The following is a 15,706-nucleotide window of genomic DNA, read 5'->3' as shown; positions in this document are numbered from 1 at the left end:
GGGGTCGGAGGGGTATCAGTGCCCAGCTCCCCCCTCCCAATGCCCGTTGTTCCCAGGCAAAGTCCCTCACTGTCCTTAGCCCAGCAGCTCCTCTCATGATCAGGCCTGCACCGCGCAGTGGGGGCCCAGGGCTGACTCAGCCCTTGGGATCCGGGGGCCTGCCTCACTCCTCCCCTCCCCACTTCACTGTCCTGTCGGACTCCAGCACCCCAACACCCAGGCGTCCCTCAGGAGATAGGATCTGGGGAGGAAAAGGGTTGCTCAGGGAGGGCTCACTCCATCCTGGAGGAAGGGCAGGGGCTCCTAGGTAGACTGAGGCTAGCAAGAGGGAGAGCTGGCTGTGGCCAGGCTACCCCTGGAGGGGCAGGAGGGGGACAGAGGAATCAGGCTGAAGTTCAGAGGTCAGGCCCCTGGTCAAGGGCTGGGCTGAGAGAGGCTCTGGGTGTGCCAGTGGTGGCCTTGCTGGGAGTGTCAGCTCCCGTGCCCTCTGGACCTGCCAGGTGAGCAGGGCCCCTGGAGGGCATCCAGTGACCTCTGAGACCAGGCACCCTTCATGCCCTTGCCAGTGGACATGCATGCCCTCCTGAATCCCAGCGTCAGGTCCACTGAGGACCTTCCTCAGCAGACACTCCACAGGCGAGCGGGTGCTGAGGCCTCTCCACAGGATGCACCTGCAGGCACACGCAGGGTGCCAGGGCACAGAACATCCCAGCCCTTGGAATTCCAGGGCCCTAGACAGACCGAGGCTCAGCCCACAGGCTCAGACAGTGTCAGACCCCCTCGTTGCTCAACCCCAGTCTCCAAGGCCGGCCCTGCTCCGGAAGCAGTCTCACTCCTTCTCTTCCCTTCTCCTGAAGCTGCAGGGATCCCCAGCTTGCCCAAAGTGAAAGAGAAAGTCCCCCCCAGGCCCCGCCCCAGCCTGTGTCCAATCCCTGGGTCCCTTCCCTCCTCCCCTGGCTGGCTGCTCCTTATCTCCTCTGTGAGGCAGCTTGCGGGAGCCCAGCCGTGCAGGAGCGGTCTGTGCACCTCAGGGGTGAGCAGGACCCAGCAGGTGGCGGGGAGTGGTGGGGCCCGGGAGGCAGTGGGCAGTCCAGCAAGGTGAAGGTCATGTGTCCTTAGAGGGCCCAAGAGTGTGAGCCTGCAGTATAACCTGGGCAGTTGTGTCGGGGTAAAGCCAGCTGATCTCTGAGGAAACCTAGGGGGACACACAGGAGAGGACCCAGGACTCCAGGAGGCCCCCACAGTTCAGTTCTTATGGTCATCGCCCCCGTGATGCCCCTGAAGCTGACGCTTGGCTCCCCAGCCCTGCTGCTGCTGGGAAGGGCCCCCTTCTCTCCTCACCCGCAGAAGAGACGGGTCCCAAAGGTGCCCTAGGGGGCCAGTCATCTTCTCGGCTTGCTCATGCCATGTGTTCCTGAGGCTCTCTGTGGTCCTGGCCACAGAGTTCCTGTGCCTGGGAGTGAGACTCCTGGAGGTGGGAGAGGAGGGTGGGGGATAGGTGGCTGTGGGTGGGTACTGTGCTTCCCTGGGGAGGGGCCTCCGCAGCCCAGAGCGGGCCTGCCATGGGACTTGGGGGATGTCCCTGGGGTGGCCAAGCCTATCTGGACAGCCATGAGCTTCACCCAGGTGGGGAGTCTGGGGGTGCCAGGAAGGAGACCCCAGCCCCATCCTGAAGAGGGTAGAGGACAGCTGCTTCTGCGCAAAGCTGGGGAAATGGTCACCACAGCCCAGCCCAGGCTCAGGGTGCCACTGCCCCTCAGAGGTGCCTGGCCCTTTAAGAGCCGGAGCTTGCCCTGTGTGCACGTGAGCATGAGTGTGTGCACTTGTGAGCCTGTGCCAGCCGGGAAGACATGAGGAGGGCACTGAGGGGAAGCCAGGTGGACCCAGGGATGGGGCCAGGAGGCAGCTGGCTCCCCTTCCTCTCCTGTGCATACCCAGATCTCCTTAAGGGGTGGGGGGTGGGGGGTGAGGGGCTTGACACCCAGCCTGAGATGGAGGGTGGGGAGGCTGTTTACCATAGGGGCCCCCTCCCCTTATTCCTGTCCCTCGACCTTCCAGGACAGAAGTGGTGGCCTTTGCCCTGAAGCCTCCTGATCTGGAGGATCACCTTGCTCTCGGTTCTACTGTCCACCTCAGCTGCCCGCCCCCACTCCTCCTCTGGCCACCTCCACCTCCTCTGGTGTCCACCCTCCTGCCTCTGCCGGGGTGCTCAGGTTAAATGGCTGATAAACAAGATCAGGTCAGACTTGACCCCACCCCACTTCCGCCTTGCCCCCCCCCCCCCCCCCCGCGGGTGGAGGAGTGAGCGCGACCTGACCCTGCACACACAGCCTGCCCACAAGCTCATCAATGGCGGCATCGCTGGGCTGATCGGGGTCACCTGTGTGTTTCCCATTGACCTGGCAAGACCAGGCTGCAGAACCAGCAGAATGGCCAGCGCATGTACACAAGCATGTGAGTATGCCGCGGGCGACTTGTGGGGCACGCAGGGGACTGTCCCGAGCCCTTCACCGGTTGATGAAGGAGACACAGGGCAGGTCAACCTGGGGAGGACCCCCCAGGCCAAGTCCCTATGGAGGCTTTTGACTGGCCTCTCTTTTAGCCCTGGACACTCCAGGCTGGGCAGGAAAGGAGCTGGGCTGGCCATCTGCGCTGGAGGACAGGGGCAGGCCAGCTGGCCCCCAGCTCATCCGTACCCCTTTGGCTGCAGGTCCGACTGCCTCATCAAGACCATCCGCTCTGAGGGTTACTTCGGCATGTACCGGGGTGAGGCTTGGGCTGGGGTGGGCCTGGGTGGCACCTCCCATGGGCCTGGGCAGGGAGCAGGGGCTAAGCCATGTGTGCATGTGGGATGTCTGGGGCGCTGTGGAGACCATAGCCCAGCCCCTGGGCCATGGGGAGTTGGATGACCAAGAGCCAGATTTCTGGTAAGTGGCAGTTCTCAACCTCTCGCCTGGATATCCCCCAGCCCCTCCGCTAGGACACTAAAGACAGCTGCCTCTCATGGTGGCCTGCAGCAGGAGACGGGGCATTATGCAAAGCCGCTCAGGAAGCAATCCAGCAGAGCTGGATTTGCCCAGATGCTGTGCAGCCCTGAGTCCTGCACTGAGATGGGCTGTCCACCCCCAACTTTGACCAGTCCAGGCCACATACACCTGTGGGTTGCCAGGGGGGCCTGGGTTCTCAGGTCTGATCCCTGCGCCTGCAGCAGAGTGAGGCCACCTTCTTGCCAGAACCAGACAGATGGAGTTGGTAAGGGCAGGGAGACCGGCTAGGAGGAGGCCACAGCGAAGCCCAGCCTGCTGGGTTCCCGCGGCCTGGCACACACCAGCCTCAGTGTGGGTGAAAGGGCAGAAGGCCGGTGCCAGGAGCGCCTGGGGTGGGGCTTGGCTGACCAGGGGGCAAGTGCTGGCCCCGGGCCTCCCCAGCCCAGGCCGCTGAGCCTGTCCACCCCCACCAGGCCTGCCTACATCTTCCCTCCGCCACCCCGCCCCATCTGACCCCCAAATGTCCCTCAGGAGCTGCTGTGAATCTGACACTGGTCACCCCTGAGAAGGCCATCAAGCTGGCAGCCAATGACTTCTTCCGACACCAGCTCTCTAAGGATGGGTGAGAGGCTCTGCCTGCCTGCTGACCCTCGGGAGGCCGAGGTCCGGGAGACAGGGGCTGTGACGAGAGTCAGCTCCACCAGCCAGCCCCGTTATCTGCCTTCCCTGACCTTGCGGGGCAGCTGTCTAGCCTGTGCGGGGAGGCTCAAAGTGGATGCTGAGGTCAGCGGCTGCTGGCCCCCAGCCACCGACAGCTGCTAGGACTTGGGGGCATCGACCAGATCCCCCATCACTGGAGTGGAGGGCTGCAAGGTGGCCCCTTTCAGAGCACTCAAAACGATTGTTCTCATTTCTCTTTGTGAGAGGATGACCCGGCGCCTTCCCAGCCCCTGCCCTAGGGGCCGTATGTCCTTTTGGTTGGTTCCTGTTGCTGGAGGAACAGACTGTACCCCAGGGAGGCAACATCTGCCTCCACACCCACACACCCTTCAGTGGGCCTCAGCAGGCAGCCCATATTGGCAGGCCGTTGGGAACATCTCTCACAGCAGGTGGCCTCTCCACTACAGGCAGAAGCTGACCCTGCTTAAGGAGATGCTGGCTGGCTGTGGGGCGGGCACCTGCCAGGTGATCGTGACCACCCCCATGGAGATGCTGAAGATCCAGCTGCAGGACGCAGGCCGCATTGGTGAGGAGCAAGGGGCAGGGGCAGCAGCAGGCCCGTCCCCTGCCTCACCATGACAGGAAAGAAGAGGACCAAAGCCCCTTTTCCACCAGCTGCCCAGAAGAAGATGCTGGCTGCTCAGGCCCAGCTCTCTGCCCAGGGGCCGCCCAGCCCTCAGTTGAGGCTCCTGCTGCACCCCGGCCCACAGCCACCCAGTTAGCCCGTGACCTGCTGCGGAACCATGGCATCGCTGGCCTCTACAAGGGACTGGGGGCCACCCTGCTCAGGTGGGAGGGCTGGAGGGCAGGCCGGGAGGAGGTGGAGGCCGACCAGCCCAGCCCCTCCTCCCCCAGGGACCACCCCTCTCCAGCCCCACTGCCCCTGTCCCACCGCCCTCCTCTGCAGGGACCACCCCTCTCCATCCCCGCTGCCCCGCCCCACCTCCACCGCCCTCCTCTGCAGGGACCACCCTCTCCAGCCCTGCTGCCCCTGTCCCACCGTCCTCCTCTGCAGGGACCACCCCTCTCCATCCCCACTGCCCCGCCCCACCTCCACCGTCCTCCTCTGCAGGGACCACCCCTCTCCATCCCCGCTGCCCCGCCCCGCCTCCACACCGCCCTCCTCTGCAGGGACCACCCCTCTCCATCCCCGCTGCCCCGCCCCACCCTCCACCGCCCTCCTCTGCAGGGACCACCCCTCTCCAGCCCTGCTGCCCCTGTCCCACCGTCCTCCTCTGCAGGGACCACCCCTCTCCATCCCCACTGCCCCGCCCCACCTCCACCGCCTCCTCTGCAGGGACCACCCCTCTCCATCCCCGCTGCCCCGCCCCGCCTCCCACACCGCCCTCCTCTGCAGGGACCAACCCCTCTCCATCCCCGCTGCCCCGCCTCCACCACCGTCCTCCTCTGCAGGGACCACCCCTCTCCACCCCCGCTGCCCCGCCCCGCCTCCACCGCCCTCCTCTGCAGGGACCACCCCTCTCCATCCCCCGCTGCCCCGCCCCGCCTCCACACCGCCCTCCTCTGCAGGGACCACCCCTCTCCATCCCCGCTGCCCCGCCCCGCCTCCCCGCCCTCCTCTGCAGGACCACCCCTCTCCATCCCCGCTGCCCCGCCCCGCCTCCACCGCCCTCCTCTGCAGGGACCACCCCTCTCCATCCCCGCTTGGCCCCCGCCTCCACACCGCCCTCCTCTGCAGGGACCACCCCTCTCCATCCCCGCTGGCCCCGCCCCACCTCCACCGCCCTCCTCTGCAGGGACGTACCCTTCTCCGTCGTGTACTTCCCTCTCTTTGCCAACCTGAACCAGCTGGGCCGCCCCGCCTCGGAGGAAAGGCGCCCTTCTACGTGTCCTTCCTGGCTGCTTGTGTGGCCGGCAGTGCCCGCCGCCGTGGCAGTCAACCCTTGTGATGTCAGAGCTCCCGGGCCCAGGCGGGGGAGTGGGGCTGAGGGCCGGGGCTGTGGGCTGACCCACACGTCCTCTCGCAGTGGTGAAGACTCGTCTTCAGTCTCTCCAGCGAGGCGTCAACGAGGACACCTACTCGGGGTTCTTGGACTGTGCCAGGTGGGCCAGGCCCAAGGGGTGGGGGCTGGGGTGGGGACTGGGCGCCAGTTCTGACCCTCCCCTCCCCCACAGGAAGATCTGGCGACATGAGGGCCCTTCGGCGTTCCTGAAGGGTGCCTACTGTCGCGCCCTGGTCATCGCCCCACTGTTCGGCATTGCCCAGGTGGTCTACTTCCTGGGAATCGCAGAGTCCCTGCTGGGGCTGCTGCGGGGCCCCCAGGCCTGAGCTCAGCGGCTGCCCCTCCCCAGTCAGTTGGCTGGGGCCTGGGTTGGGCACCAGCCCAGGACTGAGCGAGGGAAAATCTCCCCAGCCCTGCCTGATCAACAGGGGGTGCTGGGGAAGGGGAGCAGGGTCCACGTGGGTGGTGCACACAGATCCCCATGGGGGACCTGCAGGCACAACTGTTGGATCAACGTCTTGTTTATGTAGAAAATGCAGAAATCTGTACATTCCTCGAGCCAGTCCCTGACCCAGCCTTGCCCTGGCCTGAGTGCCCCCAGGGACAGAGCTGGTCTCTGGGCTGGGGGTCCTCAGGCCTGGGGCTGGGCAGGCTGGACCCTACCCCCAGGCCCCTGGCTCCTCTCTGAGGCTCTCTTGGTCTACAAAGGGGACCTGCACAAACCTATTTATTGAAATTGCTGCGCCCTTGTGGCCCTGCCTGTCCTTCCGTCCATGGTCCGTCCCCTCTTGCTGCTCTTCTCTCGGCCAGGATTCCACTCTGCCTCTTCCCCACATAGCACTCGGAGCCCCCAGTTGGGGAGCCACAATGATTCTGGTTCCAGGACAAGCCCCCACCCCCCACCCACTGTGGCACCTTTGGTGAGCCCTCAGTCCCACCCCAGGCTATGCCCAGGGTCTCTGTGCTTGTGGGGTGGGGAGCAGGTTTGCCTGTAGCCCTCTCCTGGCCTGTGGGGTGCTGCTGCCCCTCCCCATGTGGCCAGGCACTGTGTGCACCCCAGGCTCTCTGCTGACCCCATCAAGAATTTCTCCATCCTGTCCTCTCCTCTGAGACCAAGCTCTGGACTGAGATGGTCAGTGGGGAGGGCAGACAAGCCTGGGGTCACCTGCTTGCTCATGGGAGAGAGGTAGAAGCTGCCGCCCCAGCCCTCCCAGGGCCTACCCTACTCTTCAGGCATCTGCTTAAGGCCTCTGACCACACTTGGAAAGTCCCTCCCTCCCAGCCTGGAACCCCCTGTGTTGTGAACTGAGGTGGGCTTCCTGCCCTGCCCCCAGCCATGTGATTGTGTTGGTGACTGATCCTGATGTGCTGGTGCTGTGTTCCCAAAACCTAGCCCCCTCTGTGGAGGCCCCCTTCCCAGTGACATACCTGGGCTCAGGTCTGGGCCCCAGTCCACGGTTGCTCCTGGGAGCTCCCTCCCATCATGTCTGTACCTTGGAAGCTGCTGCTGCTGCTTACAGAATTATATTTTTTTCTTTCTTTGAAGAGTTTTAAGAAGTTGTAACTTTTTGTGTCTTGTCATGTAAAGTCTAATTAAAATATCTAAGTAGAATACTCCTTTGTGGTCTTTTGGTGGAAGGGGCGGGAAGGGCAGCCTCTCCTCCCAGTGCCAGTTCCCCCTCCCCATGCAGACCTAGGTCTGCCCGCCCACCTGCCAAGGGACACCGAAGCTGGGGCCGGGAATGGCCTCCCACTGCCCCGCAGTGTGGGTCGGGGTGCAGGTGGTCAGCCTGGGAACCTGTCCTCGCTAACGCTGAGCTCCGGATGGAAAGCAGAGCCGGGCCTAGGGACCCCAGAGTTCCCAGAGGGCGGGCCGAAGCGCGGGGCGGGGCCGGGTTGACGCGGCTGCAGTCGCTGCTGCCCGCCCCGCCCTGCGCTGGTCCTCCTTCCCGAAGCCCAGAGCAGTGCATTGTGGGAAACTCCTGAGCTCTCCAACGCGTCCACAGCCGCCACCCGCTGTCGTCCCGCGGAGGGAGCGCGCAGGGCCGAGCGGGAACCCGATCGACTGCGTAAGGCGGCAGGCTCTGCCTTGGGTGGATGGGATGGGGGCGCTGGGTCCGGGGGCAAGCAACCGTGCCCTGGCTTTAAGGTCACTGAGATTGGTTGCAAGCCCCTTGCTCTTCCAGGATCAGCAGCTCGGGGAGGCGGTCGAGGGGGGCGTAATTGCGAGCCAAAATAACGAGGGAGAAGTCAACCTCCTGCCTTTACAAGGACACCCCAGCAGCTGAGTCTCCTCCAAGAGCTGGGCCCCTCCAGACCTGCAGATGTCTGGGAGAGGGAAGGGTTCCTGAAAAGTGGGGCGGCTGCTGGGCCTCTCACCCAGGACATCCCATCGCGCTGTGGACATTCAGTTGACCTTCAGTGTGGTCACTGGGCATGGGGGAGGGAAGCTGGCTCTCCCTGTAGGCGGGGGCCTTCTCAGCCTGCCGCGGGTGAGCGGGCGCAGGTGCTCTGGGTCTTGGGGCTGGGAATTCTCTAACCCAGCCAGACACTGAGGAACCAGGCAAGGCCTTCCTGCTGCCCAGGCCCTCAGGTCTCATGCCACAGGCCTCCCTGCCCCCAGAGGCAAGCCCCGCTTTAGACTCAGCAAGGACTTCCTACCCTTGAGCTGAGCCCAGTATAAGGAGAGGGCCCCAGAAGCTGGCAGGGGCGCATGGCCACCAGGAGGCACCGCACAGGCTGTGGTGGCCTGCCCAGTGTCTCTGCCTCTGGGAGAGAGACCTTGGCTCTCACATCAAGGTCCCTGTAGTCCTGAAGGCCTTGGGCCAGTTCCCCACCTGACAGCTGCCGGGAGCCCAGACCTCCTCCATGTGGACCCTGGCCAGGTGCCTCAGCATCACTTTTGTGAAACAGCATTGCCTGCTGAGATGTGATGGGTCAGGACTCGGCGCTCTGTGTGCCATATCGGGACTGGGATCTGCCCCTCCTTGACCAAATGCTCCCTCTTCCTGACTTCAGGGCTGTGTTCTCCCTCCCCACTCAGGGCCTTTCTACCCCATGACCAGTGGGATGGACACAGAATGTTCCTGGTAAGACATGGCTTGCCAATGAGGATCTCATCTGGCCCCCTCCTTGTCCCACAACCCCTGCCTCAGTGGCTGGAGGGCTTTCTCTGGGAGTGCACTGGGAGCAGATAGAGTCAGGCCTTGGAAGGCCCACCCACAGGAGGCTCTTAGGCTGAGGCTTCTAGGGATTCCAGGGACCTGAGATGTCCCCAGGGGTCAAGGTGGTGAGGGCCTGCACAGGAGAGGACCTCATCTGTTCCTTGCTACAGCCTGGCTTGTGTCTCCCTCCAGGCCCATATAATGCCCAGGGGCAAGCTGTCCTGAGACACTGTGGTCTGGACACCTGCCTGTCCCACCCACCCCCACCCAGCTGCCAGCACTACCCACCATGGAGTCCAGGGGAAAATCGGCCAGCAGCCCCAAGCCAGACACCAAGGTGCCTCAGGCCACTGCTGAGGCCAAGGCCACCCCAGCTGCAGACGGTAAAGCCCTTTGACCAAGCCTGTGAAGAAGGAGACCCAAGCAGAAGAAGCAGGAGCAGCCAGCAGCCCCCCGTTCCGGCCCCTGCTAAGAAGACCCTCGGCCAAAGGCAGACCCTGCCCTCCTCCTAAACAACCACAGCAACCTGAAGCCGGCCCCCCACAGCCCCCACAGCCCCCAGCAGTCCTGACGCAGCCCCAGAGCTCAAGGGTCCTGGGGACGGAGCAGAGGAGGAGTCTGGTGCTGGGGGCCCAGGGGGGCCGAGGTCCCTGGCCCTGTGAGAACTGACCCCCTCTGCTGGTGGCTGGGGGTGTGGCTATGGCAGCTGTTGGCCCTGATTCTTGGTGTGGCCTTCCTGGCCCGGAAAAATGATGCCTGATGTCCAGGTGGGGCACAGAGGCACTTCCTGTGCAGCCTGGGAGTTCACTGCATGCGAGTCCACACAGACCTATCTACACGCATCACACATATGTATCTATGTACACATATGCCCTACACATAAACACAGCAGGAGAGATGGACAGCCCACCCTCAGAGAACAGCGAGTCCACCTCTGACCCCAGCACATGCCTGTCAGGCTCCAGGGCAGAAGCAGCCTGGGCTCTGGGCTTGTAGGGCAAGGCAGGCAGAACTCCAGCACTGGGTAGAGGCTTGCCTGGGCCCGACAGCTGCGGGCAGGGAGGAGGCTCAGGTAGTGGGGCAGCTGGACTTTATGGGGACATCAAAGAACATGGCTACTTCACTCCCCCACTTCTGCTCTCTGAACTGCCGAAGGGTCTGTCTGGACCTGATGTGGGGAACTGGCATGAAGTGGGTGGTCACCTCTGCAGAGCCACCTCCGCCCACTGCCTCGTGCCCTGGCAGGGGAAGACAAGGTTGGTCTTGGGAGCAGCTCCCCAAAGTTTGCCTTTTCCAGCTTGTGCCCCAGGGGAGCCGGAGGCTGGGACCGCCACACTTCCTATCCACTTCCTGCCCAGTAGGTCAGTTACCCTGGGGTGTGACTGACAGCCTGGAGACAGCTGGGGGGACATCGAGAACCCCATTCCACAGCTGTGTCTGCCCAACACCCGCAGCAGACTGCCCCCTCCCCTGCACCTGGTGTCCGGAGTCTGAAGCGTTATACATGCAATTAACACAGAGTAGAGCCACGGAGGGTGGTTGTCGCCCACCTCACTGCCCCTTCTTACCACTTCTGGTCCCAGCCTGTCCCCATGTAAGGACAGCTGGCAGGCTTCAGAAGGTAGCAGTGGGCACTGGGGTACTTTGCCCTCAACCTGGCCAGCAGCTGCAGGAACCCTGGGCCTGAGTGGAGGCTGAGTCTGAAATAAAACTATGTTGTCTAAGGGATGGGCTGGCATCCTTGCCTGTGTGGGCCTGGGAGGGTGGAGGCTTCTAATGGCGGGTGGGAGACTGAAGATCCACACCCTGGGCTTTCAGATGAGGTAGGAAGTCCCCGGGTCCCCCTGGGGGCCCTGCCTGCCACCTCCGTACCCTTGGTCCTGGGGGTTCTACACACAGCTCCACCAGATCCTGCCCAATCCAGGATACCTGACTCCAGATGGACAGCCAAGCCTGTGGGGCTGCTGGCCACAGTCCTCCCTGGAGGAGTGCAAAGAGGCCTCAGGGAGGCTTACCCTCCCTCTTCTGGCACCTCTGTCCGCAGCACTGAGCCCACTGTGACCTGGTACACACTGGCAGGGACTGCCCATGGCTGCGTAGTGATGCTATTTGGAGAGAGGGCTGGGAACGCTGGACCCAGAGTGCCTCTTTGGGCTCCATCGGCCTGGGCCCTGGCCACTGGAGCAGCTCCCGCAGGCCTCCTCTGAGCTGGATTGGGGAAACAGCTGCCTGTCCCTCCTGGCCCCGCAGGAGCCCACCCTCGCCAGCGCAGCCAACACACTGGCGTGACCACAGCCCAGGCCACTCTGGACAGCCCCAAGGGGTGGACCTGTCACCCTGGCCCAGAGCCACCCTGCAGTCTCCTCCCACTACCACCTGCACATGTTCTTCTTCCAACCCAGGAACCTGCTGCCCACATGGCAGCCTCCAGCTGACGGGCCCATGAGTCCCGGGCTGCACTCGCCCAGCAGACACGTCACTCGTGAAATCCTCTGCCCTGCCCCCACGGCTGCACCTTTAGACAGGCAACACTTCAGGAGGCGGCGGAGGTGACTGCAGAGAGGGCTGCTGTCCTGAACCACAGCCCAGGCCAGCCCTCTGCACCACGGTAGTCCTCTCGGGCGGCCATTCCTTGTACTTATTGTTCTCTGTTAAAGGAACATGTAGGTCGTAAAGTCTTGTAGAGTCTGGGTCTGGAATATCCCCCAAAGACCCTGTGTTGAAGGACTAATTTCCCATGTCCACTATCGAAAGGAGGCCTGGCGGGAGCCCTGCAGGTCAGGGGAGGGGCCCGTGCGACAGGCACAGCTCCCCACTCCTGCTGAGCCAGCAGTCCTGCTCTGCCCTGTATGCCCACAGCGATGTGCTGTCCTGACTCAGGCCCATGAGCAACAGGGCAGCTGTGAACTGAAACCTCCAAAACTGTGAGCCAAGCAAACACTCCTTTTTGCGGGGTGGGTCTGGCAATTGGACCCCGGGGCCTTTAACTCTGAGTCACATCCCAGCCCTTTTTTCCTTTTCTGAGACAGCATCTTGCTAAGTTGCTTAGGGCCTCCCTAAATTGCCTAGAACTTGCCATCCTCCTGCCTCAGCCTCCCGAGTTGCTGGGATTAAGGGAGTGTGCTCCCGCACTCAGCTAAATAACCCTTGTTCTTCATAAGACGATGACTTCGAGTCTATCAATGTATGGGAAGCTGACCAGAGAGCTTCTCCTGGAACATGCTCCTCCTCAAGCCCTGCATGCTGGGTCTCGCGGTGAGTTTTCTTTTCTCCGCTGGCTGGAACACCTTCTCCGTTGAGCAGGAACCTGCACCACTTGCCGGCAGGTGCCTTCCAGCTGGTGCTGTCCTCCACACTCTGCGGGGCACAGTTCTGAGACTCGAGCTCCTCATGCCTAACGTCTGACCCTGCAGCTCTGGAGGACACGCGGCTCAGCTCCAGCCAACACCCTTGGCCTGTGCTCACACACTGGGGCACACGGGTCCCGTGCGTGGCAAGCCAGGGCTTCTTTCCCCTCAGGAGACCGATGGCCGCAGCCTCAGGAGGTGACAGGGCCCCTGACCGCCACCCATGGTGGTGCCATCGCTTCAGGTTTCCCAGCATCTTGTTTTTCCTTTCTTTCTGATTTTCCACTTGTACGGGGTTCCCTGGCATCCCTTCCAGACGATGTTAGAACTGGACAGTGAGGTCCCTGTGGCCTGGGGACCTTCCAATGCACAGCTTTGCTTTAGGGGCCCTCATCAAAGGACAGGGATTCTCAGGGACACCCAGGATTGGTTTTAAATTATTTTTATTATTGAATGGCTTAAGGTCTAAACAAATACCAGATGTAAAAAAGAGCTGAGTACATAAGCATACGATGTACAGTCACATCAACAAGGGAATCGAGGAAACAGGAATGGAGGTGGGGACCATCATCTTTCGGGGACAGAGGTGCCAATCAGCTGGTTTGCAGTCAGAGGCCCACGTGATCCGAGCACCCCGCCCGCGTGTGATGAGCCCATGACAGGTGTGTGGGCCCTCTTGTTTTCCCTCTCTAGCATCCCGGTGACCAGTCCCTAAATGCCCAGGACAGTTCCTGCCCGGTGCCTTGGCCCAGGCAGAGGAGGGCTGCTGGGCTGCACAGGCCCCTGCCGCCTGGGTCAAGGGCCCTCTCCTGCAGTGCCTGGGTAGGAGCACAGCCCACGCTGATGCGGGCAGTGTGCTTTCCCAGTCTTCCTGGACCCACCCCAGGCACAGGGTCACGGGCAGGGAGTGTCAGAGGGTAAGCCCCACCACCCAGAAGCCCCATGGTACCCTGTCCTCCTGAAGTCCCGGGCACTGGGGCCTGCCTCCTGGTCTACCACCCCATCGTGGGCCACAAACACCCCTTGCCCATGTCAGTCACTTGCTGGCCAGGCCTGCCAGCAGGGTAGTCGGTGGAGGCAGCTGTCCGGAGGTGGTACTGCAGGTGCTGGCAGCTGCCATACCCCGGACCTGACTGGGGGGCTGTCACGCATTGCTTCCTAGGTCTGAGTCTGCTCCACTCGAGCTGCTGGGGTCCACACCCCACACTCCCAGCCAGCCCAGCCCAGTCCAGTCCCAGTCAGACCACAGTCCAAGCTGGACCCTGCTGGGAAAAAGAGCTGCATGGGTGCTGGACCACCCCAAGGGCTGCTTCTGGTCTCGAGTCAGTCCCCTCCCAGAGAATCTCCCAAAGCTAATTCCCCACACCTGTGGTCTACCTGGTGTCACCTGGTCATTAAAGAGGGGAACCTGGGGCACCACTGTGTGTGGGGATGTTCTCAGGCCTGTAGCACAGGCCTCCAATCCCAGCTACTTGGGAGGCTGAGGGAGGAGAATAACAAGTTTGAGGCAAGCCTGGTCAACTCTGTGAGACTCTATCTCAAAATAAAAACTAAATCAGAAAGGGCTGGGGGTCAATCCCCAGTGCCACAGAACAGAACAACTCTACCTGGGCACGTGGCACATGCCTGTCATCCCAGTCACCTGAAAGGCTGAGGCAGGAGGATCACAAGTTCGAGGCCAGCCTGGGCAAACTCAGAGACACTCTGTCTCAAAATGAAAAATAAAAAGGAGCCAGATGCAGTGGTGCCTGCCTCTAGTCCCAGAGACGGGAGGCTGAGGCAGGAGGATCGCAAGTTCAAAGCCAGCCTCAGCAACTTAGCAAAACCCTGTCTCAAAATAAAAATTAAAAAATGGACTGGGGATGAGGCTAGGTGGTTAAGCCCCACTAGGTTTAACCTCTGGTACCAAAAAAATAATAATAAAATTTACTTAAAAGAAAACAAAACACAAACAGACAAAAGCAAACTACTAGGTAGATGGTGCTGGTGGTGCCATGGGCTTTGAGGAAGGGTTAGGAGTCTTGCAGAGAGGAGTGCCCGCATGGCAGGCACGGGGAGGAGAGGCCAGAGCCACCCAGGATGTCCTGCAGCACGGACAGCCCTGCAGGCAGAAGTGTCCCTGGAAAGGCCCTGGCCCCACCCTTGGATCCCAGCAGGGACCAGTTCTGGAGACTGCAGAGGGACAACGAACTGCTCCAAAGCCTCTCCCCTGGTGGGTGGTTGCCCAGTGCCTGCGTCCCTGTGACGCGGGGTCTCAGACACAGGCCAAGGCCCAGCCTTGAAGGCGCTGCCACCAGCAGACCTCCAGTCCCCGCCCAGATTGCCCTTCACCTGCCCCCGGCACTCACCATCAGGTGGACCAGGTCCTGGAAGAGCAGCAGCACAGTGCCACAGAAGGCCACGTCCAGGTAGAAGTGCATGGCCTCACCACCAGGACTTCAAGTGCGTGACACCAGACACACGGGCCTCACCACCAGGACCTCAGACTTGACACTGGACAAGTCCCTCCAAAGAAGGTTCAGCAGGGCAGGATGGGGGAGGGGGGCACACACCAAATGCAGCCCCAGACACCCTTCATGATGGGGCCCTGGACCCATAATTCCTGAGATTGTTTTGCCCCAGTCTGACTACAGACCTGCCTGGTTTCCAGAAGTCCCCTGTGTTCTGGCCGGAGAAGAACTATGTGCCCCACCATTCCTCCAAGACAGCCTCACCACCCGGGGTAGTGGCACACGCCTATAATCCCAGTGGCTTGGGAGGCTGAGGCAGGAGGATTGAGAGTTCAAAGCCAGGCTCAACAATGCAGTGAGGTCCTAAACATCCCAGTGAGACCCTGTCTCTAAATAAATACAAAAAGGGCTGGGGATGTGTGCTCAGTGATCAAGTGCCCCTGGGTTCAATCTCCAGTACAAAAAAACAAAAGAAAACAACCTCACCATGCCTAGCACAGATGCCAGCCCTCAGGGCTGCTACTCAGGAAGGTGTGGAGGCACAGGTTCAAACCACTGGAACAGGAAGTCCCTGGAGGTATGTGTGCCAGCACAACCAGGTGGGCACAAAGGATCAGGGATGCTGATCAGCAGCAGACTGCCTGGCAGGTACTCCACTCCAGGGCTCACGCTAGGGAATGTGATGGGACCAGGGTGTCATTATGGCATGGTCTTAGAAAGCTGGAGGGGGCCCGAGGCCAGCTGCTCTCCATCACACCTGTACCTGTGCAAGCCTGGAGAGTGGGAACTGCACCAACTCTGCACCACACAGGTTAGCCCCACAGGGAGCCCAGGTTGCTTACAGAGACAGGTCACTTGACAGAAATCATGGGCTCAGGTCTGTGTCACTCCCTGGGGCACCACTGCTCAGCTGTGTGGATCATCTGGCAGGCATCCGCCCCAAGCATACGCTTGGTCTACACGCCAGCCTTGCTGAGGGTCAGTGCTGAGGCCTTGGCTTGCTCCTCCATTCTCTTCCTTAGAGCAGAGAACAGCCTGGCTTGAGGAGTCCCAGTGTGTGAGGTGGTGGCGTGG

The 15,706-nt window shown here is 61.9% G+C and overlaps 2 protein-coding genes across 2 annotated transcripts; both read left to right on the top strand.

Moving 5' to 3' along the window:
• The first annotated feature begins 1,272 nt into the window (after positions 1-1,272).
• Slc25a22 (solute carrier family 25 member 22) lies at positions 1,273-7,277 on the top strand. Its single transcript, XM_047516360.1, is given in 13 exon segments — positions 1,273-1,365; positions 2,331-2,400; positions 2,403-2,454; positions 2,711-2,766; positions 3,519-3,609; positions 4,115-4,233; positions 4,323-4,370; positions 4,373-4,496; positions 5,465-5,541; positions 5,544-5,590; positions 5,592-5,646; positions 5,696-5,771; positions 5,844-7,277. Coding segments are annotated over 13 exon segments (1,062 nt in total). The 3' UTR covers positions 5,998-7,277.
• A 350-nt stretch (positions 7,278-7,627) lies between these two features.
• Cend1 (cell cycle exit and neuronal differentiation 1) lies at positions 7,628-10,561 on the top strand. Its single transcript, XM_053743275.1, is given in 5 exon segments — positions 7,628-7,740; positions 9,028-9,379; positions 9,381-9,470; positions 9,472-9,546; positions 9,548-10,561. Coding segments are annotated over 4 exon segments (468 nt in total). The 5' UTR covers positions 7,628-7,740; positions 9,028-9,124; the 3' UTR covers positions 9,596-10,561.
• Positions 10,562-15,706: the final 5,145 nt, after the last annotated feature.

The sequence above is a fragment of the Sciurus carolinensis genome, chromosome 11 (genome assembly GCF_902686445.1).
Source record: "Sciurus carolinensis chromosome 11, mSciCar1.2, whole genome shotgun sequence".
NCBI lineage: Eukaryota > Metazoa > Chordata > Mammalia > Rodentia > Sciuridae > Sciurus > Sciurus carolinensis.
The sequence above is the reverse complement of the archived record's forward strand: the minus strand, read 5'-3'. Positions and strand labels throughout refer to the sequence as shown.